At 43.6% G+C, this 20411-nt stretch overlaps 1 protein-coding gene across 1 annotated transcript; it reads right to left on the bottom strand.

Moving 5' to 3' along the window:
• Positions 1-853: 853 nt before the first annotated feature.
• Positions 854-19679, bottom strand: LOC130375624 (H-2 class I histocompatibility antigen, Q9 alpha chain-like). Its single transcript, XM_056582665.1, has 8 exons — positions 19536-19679; positions 7481-7747; positions 6424-6702; positions 5459-5758; positions 4969-5067; positions 4693-4719; positions 3441-3508; positions 854-3211 (listed from the first exon to the last, which is right to left on the bottom strand). Exons 1-8 carry the CDS (start codon positions 19588-19590, stop codon positions 3206-3208), a joined length of 1101 nt encoding a protein of 366 aa, XP_056438640.1. The 5' UTR covers positions 19591-19679; the 3' UTR covers positions 854-3205.
• Between the last annotated feature and the right edge of the window lie 732 nt (positions 19680-20411).

Raw genomic sequence — 20411 nt, forward strand, 5'->3', positions numbered from 1 at the left:
GTGCGTGCGTGTGTGTGTGCGTGTGTGTGTGCGCGTGCGTGCGTGTGCGTGTGTGCGTGTGTGTGTGTGTGTGTGTGCAGACTGATTGACACACAGGCTACCCTACGCCGCAGCCTCGGGGCCAAGGTGTGCAAGGGGCTCGGCCAGACTATTTAAAAAAAATAATAATGTAGAAAATATAGGAATTCCGTTTCCAGTCAGGGTTGCGAGAGTGTGTCTGTGTGTGTGTGTGTGTATGTTCTCACTTTAGTACACAACACAACGATGATCTCACTTTAGTACACAACACAATGAAACAACCTGACTTTCAGTACACAACACGATAATCTCACCTATAGTACACAATAAAATACGATCTGACTTCAATAAAAAACTGAATTGAAAGTTAAAGCCAGGGTCAAAGGTTTATTAACATATACAATACAGTTCATTACAACTAGGGGTGTAACGGTACACGTATTTGTAGCGAACCGTCACGGTACAGGCGGTACGGTACGGAGCGGTTACAGAGGTGTACCCCGGTACATAAAAGTGGCGTACATAGCGGGCAACGATCGTCTAATAGTCAAATAGTCTAAGTCACGTAGAATATCGAATAATTAATGGGACTATCGTTATTTATTACACGGCTCTTCTCAAAGCTGTTGAACGCTCCGTTGACTTTTTGGTGAATATCGTCCTCGGTTGCTAAGCAACGTCAACGTCTTCGGCGGACTATTTCTCTGCGGATCAACACTACGAATGCTGGTAACAAATAAATTGTAAAAAGACCCATTGTGTGAAGTTATATTTCTGACGTCTCTAGTTCACCGTCATGCAGGCTGTGTTCAGTTGAATAAATGAATAGTGATCCGTTTTCGGCGCATGTAGGTCCATCTGCCTAAGCCCACGTTGAAATAATTTCGATGTTGAATGTTGATGGCGCAGTTGTTGAAATAAACAGATTGATTTCACACAAATCATAAAAGCCGCTCCCTGTGTCATTCTGTGTGCGTGTATCCAAGGAGCGTGCGTGCGTGGGGGGGTTCTGGATTGAGCGATTTTCTAATATTATTTGAATACTGTCGGATACTATCAAATAGTATTTTTGCCAGAAATGCACATCCCTAGCACACGCATTTGAAAAGGCACCATCGAGGTGTTACTATCACTGTTGCTGTGGAAAAAGAAACGAGCTGTGCAAACCCAGCTCACAACACTATTTCAACAACCACTGTCTGGCAATTCAGAAATGCAAATGCCATAACCAAGTTTATTGGCGTTTTCATTGCGGCTGATCTACAGCCATTCTCCGTTGTTGCCAAAAAGCAGTTTTTTTAAATTTCCCCACTTTATTTTTATTAATATACCAATATTAATTTAAACAAATATAAATAAATATAAAGAGAAAAGTCGACTCTCTCTAGCTTTCAATTAAATCCTTTTACATTTGATAGTTTTAATCCGACTGTACATTACTTAGAAAGGCTGAACCTCAGTTTCCTGATTTAGACCTCACTTGATCTCATTCCCGGAGGTCCACGGTGCAATGTTTTTTTTCACCACTGGGATGCTGACGGCATTTCCCGCCAATATTTTTTTTCCTTTGGCGGCCCTCAGTCAAATGTTGGGTTCCTGAATTGGCCCTCAGTTGTCAAAACTTTGAGAACCCCTGCTCTAAACAAAATAGGTAAACCTAATTTAGCAATAAGTATATAAAATGTATGTAGGCAGAACAATTTTTATGTAATTTATTGACAGAATAACCAAAGTATATATGATCCAATTCCCCAAAGAACACAGAAAACACAACAAAGAGCATTAAAGCTAAAGCAGCCGAGCTCGATTGTGCTAGCCTATGTAGCAATGCAATTCTGTAGCAGAACATTCAACGATTATTGTATTCAAACTTGACAGAATCTCACTTTCCCAAACCTTGATTCAGAATCTTTAAACATTATTTGAAACTTAAATATGACTTGACAATAACATCATTTAAAAGTTTAAAAGATTCAGCAGTTAGAACCAAAACGAAATGGCCATCATGGCGGGGTCATGTTGCCATGGTTTCAGTGAAAGATTGCAGGATTAAGGCGAGACATGGCAGGTGAATAGGATTTTACAGATATCTTTATGAAACTTTACCGGTTGATTAGCCACATGATTAGAAGAAGAAAATGCATTGGAAGTTTTCTGTAATTGTATGTTAAGATATGCTAATTAGGCTATATCTAATAAAATATGCGCAAATGTGCATACATTTTGAAACAAAGAATCGGACCATTGGAAAAAGCCAGGCTCAAAATTATTTTTTCATGTTGTTACTATATTAAGTAGAACCATATTTACAAAGGGGATTATGGATATCTCCTTTCGTTATCCAGTTAATCAGAAAATACTGCCAATGCCTTAAAAAAATGTATTGCCGCCCTATTTTTATGCATAAAATGTCATGTAAATCAGGCCAAGAATGATATATCAACAAATCCCACTGTAAAAATCTTCATATAGTAGCTGAGAATAAGATTCTAAAGTTTGGTGCTACAGAAGTGGAGATTCCTTGCTTGGCGTGTAAGGAAAAACTCATTTTGAGAAAACGGCCTTTAAAGATTCTTATGGCAAAAGCTAACCAGGAAGCTTGAGAGCATACCACGTGATACATTCGAACCAATCGTCCAGTCGGAAATCGAGTCCAGCCAATCAGATATCAGTTTTATGTTGTGCAGCAGATCGAGTGCTTTCCAATGATACCACGGAACACATATGACAGAGACCGGCTGTAATTTGAAACGGTGCGTAATAAAGCAAACTTTTGGTGAATCTTCTGTAAAATTCAGAGGCGCAAGTTGACAAACTATAATAAAACAAACACCTAAATGTTTTATTTTGACTTTTTCTTTTTTTCTTTTGTGTGAAACATTACATGTTAATCGTGCAAAATAGCCCAAAATATCAAAATTGACCAGTGACTGAAAAATCGATAATTTTGCCTGCCGTGTCTCGCCTTAATCCATCGATCAAAAATACAGAGATCTAATTGATTTACACTTCTTACGGATTTATGTTTTTTATCAAAATAAAGTATGAATGTTAATGTAATTAAGCAAATATAGCATCTTTAGTTAGCTGAAGTCCCAAAACTGATTGTGAGCATTAGAAATGAACATCGATCTACTCCATCCTGCTTTAGGAAGATGAACGTGAGAAGCCTCTTCATGATTTAACTTTAACCCTAAACAGCAAGGAAGCACAAGTCAGCATTAAACATTAAACACCACTCACTCACTGTGAGGATTTACTTTATTAATATATTACTGTGATGAAGTACTGGTAACATATGACTTTTAATCTAAGTAAGTAATATTAAGTATTACCATTACTGTGATAAAGTAGGTTGCTAAAAAATTATAACTGCAAACGTATGACTCTGAATAAGTATTGTAAAGTGGTAAAGTACTGACTGTGGTCAGAGGTTGGGCCTCAGGAGCCGGATTCTGCCCCTCAGTGTTCACAGAGCTGGTGTCAGAACCTGGGATATAGCAGATTGGGAGGAGGTGAAGTCATGACTGAGCTAGATGTATCTAGATCTACAGAGCTTGTGGCAACCCGGCCCGGGCCAATTAAGGAAATGCAGAGCACCTGAGGAACAAGTGGAGAAGCAGGGCTTCAACAGCCTGCTTCTCCACTCATTCGGGGCTCTCCCAGCCATGTGGCTCCTGCACGGAGAGACCGGTCCTCGTGGGTGACGGGATTCCTCCCACTTGGGACAGGACGGTCGATTCCTCCCACGTTATTTCGTTGTTGTATTATTTTCCATATGAGACTTAGTTTAATTTAGGATTAAACATGCCTTTTGTTTTTTTTGCCAGCTATGTTGTGTCCTGGTTGGGGAGGAGGTGGTTCACTCTAGGAGGTGGGTTGCCACAACCTGCATTGCCCAGTGAGCAAGATGTATCTAGATCTATAGAGCTGTATAGTCCAGTGAGCAAGATGTATCTAGATCTATAGAGCTGTATAGCCCAGTGAGCAAGATGTATCTAGATCTATAGAGCTGTATAGTCCAGTGAGCTAGATGTATCTAGATCTATAGAGCTGTATAGTCCAGTGAGCAAGATGTATCTAGATCTATAGAGCTGTATAGCCCAGTGAGCAAGATGTATCAATATCTATAGAGCTGTATAGTCCAGTGAGCTAGATGTATCTAGATCTATAGAGCTGTATAGTCCAGTGAGCTAGATGTATCTAGATCTATAGAGCTGTATAGTCCAGTGAGCTAGATGTATCTAGATCTATAGAGCTGTATAGTCCAGTGAGCTAGATGTATCTAGATCTATAGAGCTGTATAGTCCAGTGAGCTAGATGTATCTAGATCTATAGAGCTGTATAGTCCAGTGAGCTATCTAGATCTATAGAGCTGCATAGTCCAGTGAGCTAGATGTATCTAGATCTATAGAGCTGCATAGTCCAGTGAGCTAGATGTATCTAGATCTATAGAGCTGCATAGTCCAGTGAGCTAGATGTTTCTACATCTATAGAGCTGTATAGACAATGAGCTAGATGTTTCAAGATCTACAGAGCTGTAGAGACAGTGAGCTAGATGTATCTAGATATATAGAGCTGTAGAGACAGTGAGCTAGACAAGTCACAAAGGTCTCGATTGGTAGTGGTGTTGATCATAAGAAACAAACTGCAGTAAAAACACAATTTACTCACCAACTAGTTTGGGTCGCTTCTCTGAATCTAAGGATCAAGAGAAATGATTAGTGTTGTAACAATGGTGAATATCCTCATGTCCTCATGTTATTATACATTGATGTTCTTAATGCCACAACATCTCATTGGAGAAGGTTCATCATTCAGAGGTGGGGAGGTTTCTACCACCAGACCACCCGTGTGTGAAGAAAACCAATCAGAGTCTAGGAAGTGGACAGGAAGTAGGAGCATGTGGAGTTCAAGTCTCAGTCCTCCTGGAGAGTTTGATCCACTCACCGTTTCTCTTCTTGTACAGAAGGACTCCAACAACAGCAGCAGCAGCGAGGAGGAGAACAAGCGACCCAATGATGATGGGGATGGTGAGGCCACTCTCGCCTTGAAGGTAAATCAAAAAAATAAAATCAGGTGTGTAATAATAGATGTTGGACAGAGACCCTCTCCCATCCATCCCTCCATCATTGGACCACATGTCAACGGTCACGTGATGCTACACACACAACTAACACAACGTCAGTGTAACTATTCCTCTAGAATCTGTTCTGGAGCTCAGGGTCACTCAGGAACTGATCTGAGCCTAGCCCTATTCATAGAACTCATTTACCCACAATCCACCCTGTTCTGCTGCAGTGAGCTACTCCTGAGAGCTGTGTGTTTACCCAGTAGCTTCAGCAGTGTCCAGGTACACCTGGCAGTGGTTGTGATGAGGTCAGGTGGAGGTGGTGAGACATGTGTTCCCCACCTCCATCCCCTCCAACACCAGTCTTACCCCAGTTGGTCCTGATGAGGGCGGGGTCCAGGGGGGTGGAGATGTCCTCGATGCCTCTCAGCTGGACCACACACTCGTACCTCCCCCAGTCCTCCTGTGGGACGGCCGTGAGGTTGAGGTCCACGCTGACCTGGAAGGTCCCGTCGTGGTTGGGGAGGACCTCCCCGGGGTCCACCTGCTCATGGAGCTCCTGGCCGTCTCTCCTCCAGAACACCACCACCCTGTCAGGGTAGAAGCCTGTAGCATGGCACACCACTGGGGAGGAGGGGCTCCTCTGGAGCAGAGACACCCGCGGACGCTCTGGAGAGAGAGAGAGGGGGGGGGGGGGGGGGAGGGGAGAGAGAGAGAGGAGGGGAGAGAGAGAGAGAGAGAGAGAGAGAGAGAGAGAGAGAGAGAGAGAGAGAGAGAGAGAGAGAGAGAGAGAGAGAGAGAGAGAGAGAGAGAGAGAGAGAGAGAGAGAGAGAGAGAGAGAGAGAGAGAGAGAGAGAGAGAGAGAGAGAGAACACTTTACTTTCTTGTCATGTAATATATTCTGTGTTTCATAATCTTCCATAAAGCTCTGAGTTGCGTCTCCGAGAGAGAGGGAGAGAGAGAGCAAGAGAGAGAGAGAAAGAGAGGGGGGGGAGAGAGAGGGATCTTGATACATTTCGATATATGTGTGAGAGAGGGAAAGGTAGAAAAACATGTGGAGAGAGAGAGGTGAGGAGAAGCAGGTGAGGAGAGAGATACAGATCGATAGGACAAAGACCCAGAGACTCACGTCCTCAGAGGTAGGGGAGAGGGAGAGATAGAGATGGGGGGGGGAGAGAGAGAGGGGGGAGAGAGAGAGAGAGGGAGAGGAGGCGGAGAGAGGGAGAGGGGGGAGAGAGAGGGGGGGAGGGAGAAAGTGAGAGGGGAGGGGGGAGAGGGAGAGAGAACAGAGACATGAGTCTGTCGACGCCCAGCACCAGGTCATGTGACTCTACCTGTTCTCTGCAGAGTGCTCTTCCCATAGGACAGGTACTTCTTCAGCCAATCAACACACTCCTTGGTGAGGTAGTGCTTCTGCTGTTGATTATAACCTCTATCCTGATCCAATCTCCGTTTGGTGATGACAGCCTGACGTACTGGAGCGACCCAGGTCAGGGTCTCCAGGTCCAACGATATGAAGTCCTCTCCATCATAACCAAACTGATCATAACCATCAGTATAATCATCCTCATCATCCCACTCACAACCATACATCTCCTGAAACATGTGGGCACCTGAGAGAGAGAGAGAGAGAGAGAGAGAGAGAGAGAGAGAGAGAGAGAGAGAGAGAGAGAGAGAGAGAGAGAGAGAGAGAGAGAGAGAGAGAGAGAGAGAGAGAGAGAGAGAGAGAGAGAGAGAGAGAGAGAGAGAGAGAGAGAGAGAGAAGATGTAATTGATTCTTCATTAATGTTAAATACACACAGACGTCACAACACAAACCATGTGAGCATTACTATAAGATAACTCATTATGATCAATAAATGAAACCAGAGAATAAGAGCAGCCAGAGTCTTTGGACGGTGTGCCTCTGCCTCAGGTGACCCGCGGGCCGTTTGACACGGAGCCTCTTCAGAACACACCCCTACACTACCCTACATACAAATACTACTACACTGAGTACTGCTGCACTGAGTACTGCTACACTGAGTACTGCTACACTGAGTACTACTACACTGAGTACTACTACACTAATAATACACTGTATTCAGTGTAGCAGTACTCAGTGTTCACCGTGTGACTCTTCTTCTGCTCCGTTCATCCAATGTCTAAACTTTGATTCTTTTCTTTCTCAGCCCTGAGTCCTGCTGCTGCTGAGGCCCTGTGTGTGTGTGTGTGTGTGTGTGTGTGTGTGTGTGTGTGTGTGTGTGTGTGTGTGTGTGTGTGTGTGTGTGTGTGTGTGTGTGTGTGTGTGTGTGTGTGTGTGTGTGTGTTTAGGAGTATGGTGAATCTTTATCCTGGGGTTGAATGATGGATATCTCCATGTGAGAGGTCAGACAGTAGATATAAACTTACCTCCTGTCTGGTTAAAGCGCTGCTTCAGAATCCCAATGTTGGCTTTGAAGGCCTGCTGGGAACCCCGAGAGAGTCCATTGCTCCTCTCCAGGTAGTCTGGGTTATCTCTGGTGACCTGCTCCACCCAGTCCTGTTTGAGGACTATTCTCTTACTGTTGCTGTCATAGTGAAGCAACTGAACTCCATCCACCATCCCAACAACAACAAACTCTGGGAAGGTTGAGAGTCCAGACGACGCCGTGTAGACATAATGCAGAGAGTGAATCACTGCAGACAGACAGAAAGACAGACAGGTTAATACGGTACATCACTGCAGACAGACAGACAGGTTAATACGGTACATCACTGCAGACAGACAGAAAGACAGACAGGTTAATACAGTACATCACTGTAGACAGACAGACAGACAGACAGACAGACAGACAGACAGACAGATTAATACGGTACATCACTGTAGACAGACAGACAGACAGGTAGCTGTACATCACTATAGACATACAGACAGGTTACGACAGACAGGTTAATACTGTTCATCCCTCTAGACAGAAAGGCCCATGGCCCCTCCCCCTGTCCTTTGGCCCCGCCCCCTATCCCCTATCCCATGGCTCTGCCCCCTGGCCGTCCAGGTAATGTAGGAGCCTTTAGTTTGAACACAACTGAGGCCTGTTTCAGGTAGCTGGTTTAACATACTCTGAGTTTAATCCTGTGCTCTGAGTTGGTTGACTCAGAGTTCAGGGTTGAAAAGAAACTCTGGGTTTTCGGTTTCAGAACAGGTGATCAGCGTTGGGTTAATCAACTCTGAGTATGTTCACTCTGGGTTGAGGGCGTGCCTGTTGACTATGAAGAGCCATCATCAATGGATCTCTGATAACATGATCAAACATGGACCAAAAGCGTAGATCCACTTACTTTTCCCCCACGGAATTGGAAATTCTAATGAACGCGTATGCCGAGCAGTTACCCATTTTAACAAATGGGTAACTGCTCCCACGGCAGCGAGAGCGTGAGAGAGAGCTCGGCAGGAAATAGCTGTCAATGCGTGAGTAAAATAAAATAAAAAAAAAGGAACGTTTAATATCCCTTATTCAATATGTAAATTGTGTGTGTCAATTTACTCAACCCCGAGTTGCCCCAAGAGGACATGGCAGCAAATGAAGATGAAGTACAAAAAAAAATGTATAGTTCAAACAGGTAAACTAATGTTTAATTGAAATCAAATAAATTGTGCTGTTTTGCCTGCTCTACCTAATTCAACAGCTATATTCAACATGTGATGGGCCTATTTTTAAGCAGTAAATGTAAGTAGTAGCCTACATTTCCCAGCCACCCCATCACTGCCAATATCTAATAGGATTTAGATATATTAGAAGGCTACCCCTAGGCAAATGCATTAATATATATATATATATATATATATATATATATATATATATATATATATATATATATATATATATAACAGATAATTGTATTCCGAATGAGGACATGATCATTTTCTGTTCCGCATAGAAATCTATGCGGAACAGATGTGTCCATGTAAACTTGGCTAGTTACACCGGGATCCCACCGGACGCGTACGTGCCACGGAACGGCTGCGCCGCGGAACGGCCGCGTCCTCTGCCCTGCGTCCATTCCTACCGGGCGCATAACGGCAGCGTAGAGCTGCCTTGCGAGCCAGCCGTATTCACGCGAGATCACGAGATCACGCGATAATCCTAAACCTAATGTACTCACCTTCCACTCCCAAAACTATTGCAATTAAATGCCACGCTTTGTCCTTTCTGACATTTTCCTTATAAAAAGGATGATTTGGTACATAAATGACTTCATGTTGCTGAACTTCGACAATGAGTCTCTCGTCGTCCATGTTGCCGACCCTCTGAGACCCGGCCGTGTTCCAATACCCGTACTTCCATGAGTATACTCAAAGGAAGTACACTATCTGCACTATCCATACTCACTTGAGTACGCTAATTTTTCAGATGCGAGTGCTGTTCCAAATCGAGTACTCTGTGGTGCACTTACCGGAAATGACGATCACGACTGCCGCCGTGGCTCCTCCCCCGCAATAAACATCCCGCTTTGAACGGTGAACTCTTTACGCCTAGCAGCTATAAAAAGCTATAAAAACGACAAAATGACTCTATTAATGCAGGCTATGTGGAAGTGGAAAATGCGCCGACTTTGGCTCAGCCTGGGTCTGCCTCTTCCGCTACGTAGCTAAGATGGCTGCCGTTGAGTACGGAGAGTGTCCTTCGATCCCTTCGATCCACACTTCACGATTAGCCCGTTTTGAGTACGGCATCCGGGTCCTTGAAGTATACTTCTTTTCGCCGGATCTGAATTGGAACGTACTCCGTACTCAAATTTTGGCTAGTAAGTACGGACAGTACGGGTATTGGAACACGGCACCTTTGATTGATTGACTGCTGACCTGGGCTGTTTCCCAATGTCAAGGAAGCATGCTCAACGGCCGCCCTTTTAAGGACGCTACGTCATAGAACGCCGACAAGCACTGTTCCAATGTTGAGGACACTCGAAAGCCGCGCCATTTTTGCGTCCTTTGTTTTTGAGAATTCCGAGATTTTTCAAGGATGCATCGCTGCATCCTAGACAAGCCAAAACTACCCACAATCCTCTGCGTTCACTGGGCGGGTTCTCGGAAATGGCAGAGCAGTACACGTTCAAATGAAGTGAAGTTATATTAGTTTTCAGAAAGATTTTGTGCCGTATTGCTTTTTATAGATTCATCATGTTAATGCAAATAATCAAGCCTAAAGACCTTGTCTTTGTTTTGTTTTTGTTTTTGTTGCTGTTGTTGTTTTTGTTGCTGTTCCTGTTTGTTATCTTTGTTGTTCATTATGTAAAATAAAAAAAATATATAAAAAAAAAAAAAAGCCTAAAGACCTGTGCCACTTTTCAAACGTTTTTGCAACTTAATGATACGTTGCTATATTTTGCATGGACGTAGCTGGTGTTCAGACATGCAAACGGCGCGCTTTTTGGCGCAAGTCGCTTTTTTATCATACATTTTGGGGACCTGTGTGGTTCGTGCAGATCCGAAGACAGGGCGAACAGTACACCGACGCGCAGCGAATGCGTCTTGCTTCGCCCTGAAGGGGCTTATTTTCTAAAATGACCGGCGACGTTCTATACATGATCCCGCTTATAACACGGCTACTTGCCAAAACTAAAAAAATAACTTTACATGGTGAGCCTTTTTACAATTTATTCGTTACCAGCATTCATTCATCATTTTTTCACAATGTCTTATTTTTAAAAGATTTATGATGACTTTATGCTCTGTAAGGTGACCTTAGGTGCCTTGAAAGTAGGGCTGGGCGATATGGGCCAAAATGAATATCTCGATATTTTTTTACTATATCTCGATACACGATATATATCTCGATATATTTTGAATCTCCTCTAGAGCACATCATAAATGCTCGATTCAACCATGTCTGGCATAATGTTACGTCAGTAATAATTCTAGTATTACTGAAACATAAGTCTGCATGTAGATTACATGAAACAACATATTGTTTAAACTCATCAGTGCTTTCTATTGGAACAATTTAGAACTTGCACATAAGAAAAGGAAAATCACAGCAAGTTAGATTTACCAACACAGCATTTATTCAAACCGTTAATTATTTATTAACAGTTTGAATAATAATTATTATATATACACTGCCAGACGAAGGATCCAGTGCTATTCTTTTTCGAAACCAAATCCTCAGTTTCCATCCTTTTTTCTCTTTCTGGCTGTTCTCACTCACCGGTCGGAGGTACACGCACCTACAGCAGCGCGCCTTCCAGACTACGTCACACACGCGCGTCCATGAGAATCTCGTGGACTCGCAATGGGCGGGGGGAGTGAGTTTAGAGAGCCACCGGAAATAGCGAGAGAAGGGAACGCTGTGCGTTAAAAAAACCCGAGAAGCCCAATCCCTATGAGAGCTCCCCACGCTACGGCCATCAGGATGCGCACAGAGCTTTTATCCGTGATATTATATAACCAATTATATTATATTATATTATATATTATTATATATAGAGCTCCGGGAGTCGCAAACGGCAACAATCACTTTCTCCTCCGTGCTGCAGTTCACCCCGGACTGCACTGCACCGAGTTTGACGGTTGAACGCTGGTTGGCTGTTACGTTACACATGTCACTCAGTGGCCACGCTGTTGAACGCTGATTGGCAGATACGCGTCTCTACGTTCACTTTGTATGAGATCTTGTCGCCCCGTCGCGTGAAAGCACAACGAGTATGCCGGCGGCGGCAAAAAGAAACATTGCGTCCCAATTTATATTCGATGTTCGCGATATGGGCATTTTATACATCCCCTGGAGAACATCTCGCGATACATCGCATATATTCGATATATCGCCCAGCCCTACTTGAAAGGCGCCTCTAAATTAAATGTATTATTATTATTCGTAGTGTTGATCAGCAGAGCAATAATAAATTGTCCGCAAAGACGGTGACGTCGCTTAGCAACAGAAGACACTGGGGTTAGTTAACAAGTCACCGGACTAGCTACCAAAGTGAACGGAGTGTTCCACGGCATTGAGAAGACCTGCGTAATAAAGGCCTATAATATTTCTCTTTATGGCATAGATTTCTCCTCAGATTAGGCCAATAAACCAATGATAAAGATAAAAATAAAAACGCTCGATCAAAGGCCCGGCCCATTTCCCATTATGGGTACTTAGTCCACCATTGTTGATTTCTCACCTGAAGAGCCATTCTCCAGAGCTATGGCTCGCCAGGCAATGTCCTTTTTGGTGTTGTCTTTATAATGACGGGAACTTTGGTCATATAATTCGAGAAACTTTTCCACCTCGACGACCAGTCTCTCATCGTCCATTCTCTCAGAATAGTTTTCTCACAAACGAAAGAGGGCGACATCCAGTGGTGAGGAGTAGATATTAGGGGTGTAAGGGGCGGCCGGCCAATAGAGGGCGATAGGGCGCCGCCCTCCTTGAGTCAAAAAAAAAAGAAGAAAAGAAAAAAGATAATATGCCTAATATTTTTTTTTTATAATATATAATATGTATATATTTTTTTGTGATAATGATGATAACCAATACATTTTGTAAAAAATTAAGATAGTTTTCCTCTGAGCAGTTGTGTTCCATACCAACCGAGCGCTATGGGCGATTTCAGCCTGGCTGGAAATCGCCCCCAGCGCTCTCATGCCGCTTTCACACCAAAAAGAACCGAGAGCCAGTTCCGGGCTGGTGCTAGGGCCAGTTCCAAACTGGTTCCAGCCTTACCCCAGTTAAGAACCGGTTGGTTTCACACCGGCGAGAGCCAGCCACGGAGCCGGCGAGAGCAACGTCATGACGTCACTGCAAACGTTTGCTTACGTCTCCGCTTTACCAGCAACCCTCGCAGTTTCAAACAACAAGAACAATGGTGGAACACTCCGCAGCTGTTCATGTTTTGTTCCTGGATTTGGGCGCATACATAGGCAACCAAACTCAACAGATCCAACAAATATGTGATATTGATCGTGTGTCTAGATTTTGTCTTAGCGTCCATCGTTCACTTCGGTGATTTAAAAATGCCGCCCTTCGTTGGTCTTCCTGGGATAACCCCGCCCCCTGCCCCCTGCGTAAAAGCGGTTCTCGTTCTAGCCCAGCTCTAAAGTGGGGCCAGAGTTGAACCGGTTTTTAGGGGCCGGAGCCGGTTCTTTGGCGGTGTGAAACCAAAGCCCTGGCCCTAGCTCCGAACTGGCCCGGAACCGGCCCCGATTTTGCGGCGGTGTGAAAGGGGCATCATTGACTTTCATGTAAAAGCTTTTTTTTTTTCAAACTGCAAGCCCTGCAATGCATTCTCTATGGGTTCCGGGAGTGCTTGCACTAACGTGATTCCGTCATATCATACGTAGACTACAGTGAACGTCACGTGGTGCTTTTATGGCTTTTAATAGGTTCATCACGTTACGTGCCTGCGCCGCCACCGCAGTCACATTCACGATCGTCATGGCGAATATTACAGCTCAGAGCAACTCCATAATTTCATTTAGAGAATTACCATTTAGTCGTCGAAGCAATCAGGAAAAATTGGCTGTTAAAGAATTAGGACCACCCCAACCAAATTTAAATATAAAACAAATATCAAAGAAAGGAGGCAAGTCGTACACCAGGGGATTTTCGCGGTGCTGGTACGAGAGGAAAAACTGGCTAGCAGGATGCGAGGTAGCCAACGGACTCTTCTGCTACCCCTGCGTCCTCATCCACCCTGATGGCTGCACCACGGAAACACCTTGGACTACGACAGGTTTCACAGATATGCATCATCTGTCCGAAAAAAATAAAAAGCATGAAACATCGAGGATCCACATGGACAGCTGCTTAAAACTGTCGGCGTTTGGGAGCGTCAACATTGCTACGCAGTTGGACGATGGCTACAGGCTAGCACTGCGTCGGCACAATGATGAGGTGAGCAAAAACCGCCACATTCTGGGCCGCCTGATTGACGGTGTTAAGTTCTGCGGTGTATTCGAGTTGGCCTTGCGCGGCCGAGACGAGAGCGAGGGATCCAGAAACCCCGGAATTTTTCGAGGATTGGTACAGTTAATTGCATCCCTAGATGAAGTTTTTGAGGAGCATTTAAAAACGGCCACCGTCTTTAAAGGCACATCCAAGACGGTCCAAAATGAGCTGCTCGACTGCATGGCAGCTGTCATTAGGGCACGCATTACGGAGGAGGTGAAGTCGGCCAGCTTCATTGCGATACAAGCTGACGAAACAACAATCTCCAGAGCAGCAGCAAGTAGCAGCAGGAACTACAGGAAAAAGGAGGGCCTTGGGAGAGCAAGACAAGCAGAGGCTGTCTAAGGAGGTAGATGATTTTGTAGTTTTGTTTGTTTATTTTCTTTTTGTTATATTTTTCTCTCACTTTCACTTCATTGCATACCTTACTTTATTGTATTCTAAAGTCATGCAGACCTCCTTTTTAAGGCCTCTGGAACCTAGTGTTAAAAAATCACCCCTTCTGTATTTACAGTTGCATTCACGGATGGATGGTGGCAGTGTTTTTTACTCAGTGTACTTCCAATTTGTGATATACTCTCTTTATTTTGACAGGTCTGTGAGACCATCTTGGGCCATGCAAACGAGAGGTTCTCTTTCACAAGCCACCTTGTGAGTGCAACGCTGCTACAAGGAGACCTGTTTGAGCAGTACTGCCATATGTTCCCTGATGAGGCTCTGAACACCACTGCCAAGGCATACCCCATGCTGAATAAGGCGAAGCTCAAGACTCAACTGCCCCTTATCTACGAGAGTCCAGATTTCAAGGGCTGCAGTGGTGCATTGGCACTCTACCAGGTTCTACAGAGGAACAACCTCCATGAGACCCTATCTGAGACTGTGGCTCTGTTGAACATCCTCATAACCACTCCCATGACAACTGCTGAAGCTGAAAGGTGTTTCTCGACCTTAAAGAGAATCAAGACATTCCTGCGAAACTCAATGGGACAGGATCGTCTCAATGCTGTGGCCATGCTTTCCATGGAGAGGGAACTAGTCAGGAACATGCCTGATTTTAATGAGAGGGTCATTGATCACTTTGCTGCTTTGAAAGAGAGACGAGCAAAATTTCAATACAAGTGAGAAATGTTGTTTTAATGTTGTTGTGTTGTTGCACTACTCAAATGTTGAATTGGAAATAGCTGTATTAATTGCATATCATTAGCCAATTTTTTTGTTTGCTTTGTAATGTACATGTGTCTTATGGGTAAATTCTTGTTAAATAGCACCCAATGTTTTGATTATCACCTTGGATCATTCTTGTTTTAGGAATACTGTAAATATTGCAATGAGTAGGCTATGCCACTCGTTTTTATATATGCTGTCTTCAAGTTGTAAACATGTGATGAGAACTGTAAATATTATAATTACTAGGCTATGCTAACATCCATTTTTTTGTTTAATCAGAACACAACTGCTGCACTTAAAATAAATTATATCAGATGGAGAAAGAGTATTGTGATTTATTGTAAAGCAGTCTCTTTTAACTTTCAGAGGTATTTAAGGAGGCAAAATGGTAGATGAAAATGTACCTTTAGATGACCACAGTGGGATAGTTCATTCATCAGCCAAAAGCATGTTAACATTCATTATGAACTTGATTTAGCTGTATCAAAAAAATCATACAGAACATGCAGTCAATGTCTGATGTTGCCATTTAGCTGTTTGATGAGGTAAGCAGAAAACAATCTGATTGTACCGTGGATCTTAGCCATCATCGCAACAATTGCCCCCCCTGAGAAATTTGTCAGGAGCCACCACTGGGTGTAACGGTACACAACAGTCACGGTTCGGTACGTACCTCGGTTTTGAAGTCACGGTACGGTACAGGATGGTTCGGTTCATAGTTATGGTGAAAAAACTGATTGCTTGACTGAACGAACATAAGTTTAATTAGTAACGAATTAAACAACAGTTTTAGCTGTCAGTATGAAACATACAAATAAAATGTGTAACAAATATTAAAAAAATACTGCTGCAATTCTCCAATAACCCTATCATAAAATTCAGTGTTAATGCTCAGTCTAGGCTCTTTAAGCTGGTATGTAAACAAAGAGTATGTAAACTTTAAGGGTTTAAAGAAAATATTCCTGCAGCTCTCTAAAGCTCTGAAGTTCTCATAAATATAAATATCAATCATTAAATAAAAGTGCAACTGTCTGCAGCCTTAACTTAAATAACAGTTTATGTATTTAAAAATACTGCTTCAAACAACAAGGTTCTCAAATGAATAAAATAATGCTCAAATATTAACAGTAATAATAACAAACAGTTTCAGCTTCATTCAACTTTCAGTTTTTTTTTTAGGAAGATTAAATTGTCAACATTGTGTGCAGAAGGAGGCAATGAAAACACCAATAGACCTGGTGATGGCATTTGCCCGTTCTGAATTCCCAGACAGGTGTAGGGGTTGGTTAAATAGTGTAGGGAGCTGGGTTTGAACAACTTTTTTTCTTTTCGCAGCGGTGACAGTAACACCTGGATGGTGCCTTTGAAATGCGTGTGCATGTTCGATGTGTTTCCATTTGCATAGGCGATCGCTGTTGAACAATGTCTGCACACAGCTTTCGACCTGTCCACTCGTCTTTCCCCATTGTGATAATTAACCTGGAATCCAAAGTTCTCCCACACTTGGGATTTAAATGACAGGGAGGCATCTTCAAGCTCCGGTTTTCTGTTGTCGCTCGCCATGCAGTTCGCTCTCAGTTCGCTAGTAGCCATCAATCCACGCACAGTCGCGATAGCGCTCTGCTACTGCTCTGAGTACGCGCACGTACGAGCCGAGCCTAATAAGGCTAAACGGTCCGGGGGGAACTCCGACTTCAAGTTTTAAGTTCCGCACCGCAAAACAAGCCTTTACATTCGCCATATTAACGCTATGTACGCCACATTTACGTATCGCGGTACACCTCTGTAACCGCACCGAAGTGCCTGTACCGTGACGGTTCCGTTCAAATACGTGTACCGTTACACCCCTAGTAGATATAGAGGTGCCTACGGGACCCGGGATGTAAGAACCAGCTTTTAAAAAGCGCTTTTTCAGGGGCGGCGACGCTAGGGAATAGAACATTGGCTCGAAGAGTAGTTGGGCGGCCAACGCGGAACGCTGCCGCGCAGCTAGTCGGCGCCGGTGTGGGCTAGTACATCCGGAATAATGGGGGCGGAGTTTTTTACACGCGGCTGCGGCGCCGGTGTGTAAAGGCCTTTAGTCTTGGTAGGAGGAACTAAACGAGTCCGGTGTAAGTACCATATCGGCTCGGCTTCCAGATCGGCTCGGGGTCCGTCGTCTGCTGATTACGTCACACAATACGCTATCTACAGCAATAAGGTTTTTTATGGCTTAAATTAAAGAGCCTGTAATGATCTTTCATTTTGAACATAGGCCATTCCCAACCTATCTGTATGGATAGTTTTCTTCTAAAAACAAAACATCCCTCGGAATCATCTTGGCCGTTAAGATAAGCCGTCCATGTTGCCAGATTGGGCACATTTTCAGCCCGATTTGGCTACTTTGAATCACGTTAGGCTGGAAAAATAGGACATATGCCCAATCTGGCAACACAAACCGAAACTAGACATAGGCTGTTTCCCAATGTCAAGGAAGCATGCTCAACGGCCGCCCTTTTAAGGACGCTACGTCATAGAACGCCGACAAGCACTGTTCCAATGTTGAGGACACTAGAAAGCCGCGCCATTTTTGCGTCCTTTGTTTTTGAGAATTCCGAGATTTTTCAAGGATGCATCGCTGCATCCTAGACGAGCCAAAACTACCCACAATCCTCTGCGTTCACTGGGCGGGTTCTTGAAAATGGCAGAGCAGTACACGTTCAAATGAAGTGAAGTTATATTAGTTTTCAGAAATATTTTGTGCCGTATTGCTTTTTATAGATTCATCATGTTAATGCAAATAATCAAGCCTAAAGACCTGTGCCACTTTTCAAACGTTTTTGCAACTTAATGATACGTTGCTATATTTTGCATGGACGTAGCTGGTGTTAAACACCACTGTCACCAATGTCAATTTACTCGCTCACAAGATTACATTATTTATGTATGCCTATTTATGTTTGTGTTGAATCGTTTTTTTTAGGGTCAGCCCAGCAAACGGAGGCTTTTGTGCGCCTTAGGGTGGCGCACAAACATTTGTTTACCGGTGGAAGGGATAGTGCCACTATCCAATGTTGTAAAATTAATGCACAACCGATCATTTGCAATGTTTGTAATTTTTAATGAACGTATATCATTTTATTTTATATGATATACTGATGTGTTCAAAGCACTGGTAGATTGTAGGCATATATGAATGAATGAATCAGATCAGTTAAATAATATATCCAAATAAATACACGTTTATCATCTCTTTCTTTGTCTTTTTCCCCCTGAATAATAGTAATCAACCGTACTGTAAATGTGATGCATGAATTAAGTTCTCAGACAATTTCACTTAGTTTTATAAAAATTTAATGGATTTTCCTTTTAATAAAGACAATTCGATCAACCATAACAAAGCTTTTGTGACTTCCCCAAAGAGGCTCCATGCAAAGGAGACATGACCGCATTCATAACAGACAAAAGTCAAATAAACATCGATCAGCTTGATTGCTGCCATGTTTTATTCATAAGCGCACATGTGTTTACAAGCGGACACGCAGTATTAAGAAGCGGAAGCGGAAGCACTTCCACACTACCAAGTCGTTCCCAAAGTCCGACGTTACAAAGCTAGGAAGCACTCGAGCTAGCACTCTAGTCTCATCTCCATAGGACGCGACTAGCAAGGACGCGTCCTAGCAAGGCTGCAGCCTTCACTTTGGGAAACAGCCATAGACCTACTCGCGCTCACACATGTGCTCGCTTTTGCCTCGTGGTTGCTATGACTACAGCCAGAGCTACGGCACAAAACAGCCAATCACATCTGTCCGACGTACAGCCAATCACAATGTACGCCCATTCAAGCGTACAGCCAATGATATTGTGTAACGTAATCAGCAGACGAAAGACCCCGAGCCGATCTGGAAGCCGAGCCGAAATGGTACTTACACCGGTTGTGTTTTTGGGCTGCTAAGTAACGTTAGCCTGGGGCTAGCTACCCCCAAAAGGACATCGGCCCTGGAGGGAACGTCTCCCCTGTGCTCCCCGACTACGGTCTGAGAGCCAAGGAACAGGAAAGGTGTAACAGTAAATATAATAATTAGGATTAAAAGTAGATTCAAAATAGACCTCGGATTCCCTCCAAACTAAAGTTGAATGTTTGTCTCTGATAATAGATTGCACAATTAACGACGTCCCCAAACCAATGTTGGTTTCGTTTTCACACTTTTAACCTAAAATAAATGTTCTTATATTAGTTTAAATATTCACAGTAAAATATAATCATTTGGATTTATTTAGTGAGGATAATCAAGTGCTTTTCAACCAAATTAGGGATGCTTAGCATCGTCTCTTCAGGTATCACAAACGAACGTTTTGGAAAGAGAGTTTTGAAAAGTAATAACTTGAGTCAGTCTTACCCGAGGACACAACGCGACCAAAGACCAACAGCAGCAGCCCTGTTAACGCCTTCATATGTATTTAGAAGTACAGCTCGATGAGATTATCCACAGAGTCGTGACTCCGTCTCCAACATCGGACGGACTGACCAGGACACCTGCGAACAAGATAAGGAGGAAGAGGGAGGGGCCGGAGAACGGCAAGTGAAACTACCTGAAACATTAGCGTCCTCCTAATATCTGATGTCTTATGCAGACAGACAAAACACACACACACACACACACACACACACACACACACACACACACACACACACACACACACACACACCATTAAAATCCTGTGAAATTATTTTTATTTCCTGGTCCAAATAGCATAACTTATATCGCTCATATAAATGTGTGTCAGACTAACTAGTATATATCCTACCGCTACCCCCGTCAATAATATATCATTCCTATGGTCTAGCAGTAGGCCTACAGTAATATGTCTTTAAGTGCTAATGGTTGAAGTGGACCAGTTAAAGTATTCTACTTTCAGGATTAATATTGGTTTTGTGTTTGTCTTCATGAGCGCAAATTGACCAACACACAAATACACACACACACACACACACACACACACACACACACACACACACACACACACACACACACACACACGCTCTCATACACCGACACGCAAGGACTCATACACAAACACTGTCGATGTGCCACACCCCTTTAAGGGAGCGCAGTGAGCCTCCATTTTGTGGTCTGCTGCTGAAGGAGCAGCCAGGTAGGTATATCTGCAGCCGGAGCCATATGCCATTGCTCGTGTCAAACACGCCCATGCACCGGCCAAACGCGCCCACTGCTCGTTCTATGGTGGCCATCGTGGGGGAAAACAATAAACAG

The sequence above is a fragment of the Gadus chalcogrammus genome, chromosome 22 (genome assembly GCF_026213295.1).
Source record: "Gadus chalcogrammus isolate NIFS_2021 chromosome 22, NIFS_Gcha_1.0, whole genome shotgun sequence".
Lineage (NCBI taxonomy): Eukaryota > Metazoa > Chordata > Actinopteri > Gadiformes > Gadidae > Gadus > Gadus chalcogrammus.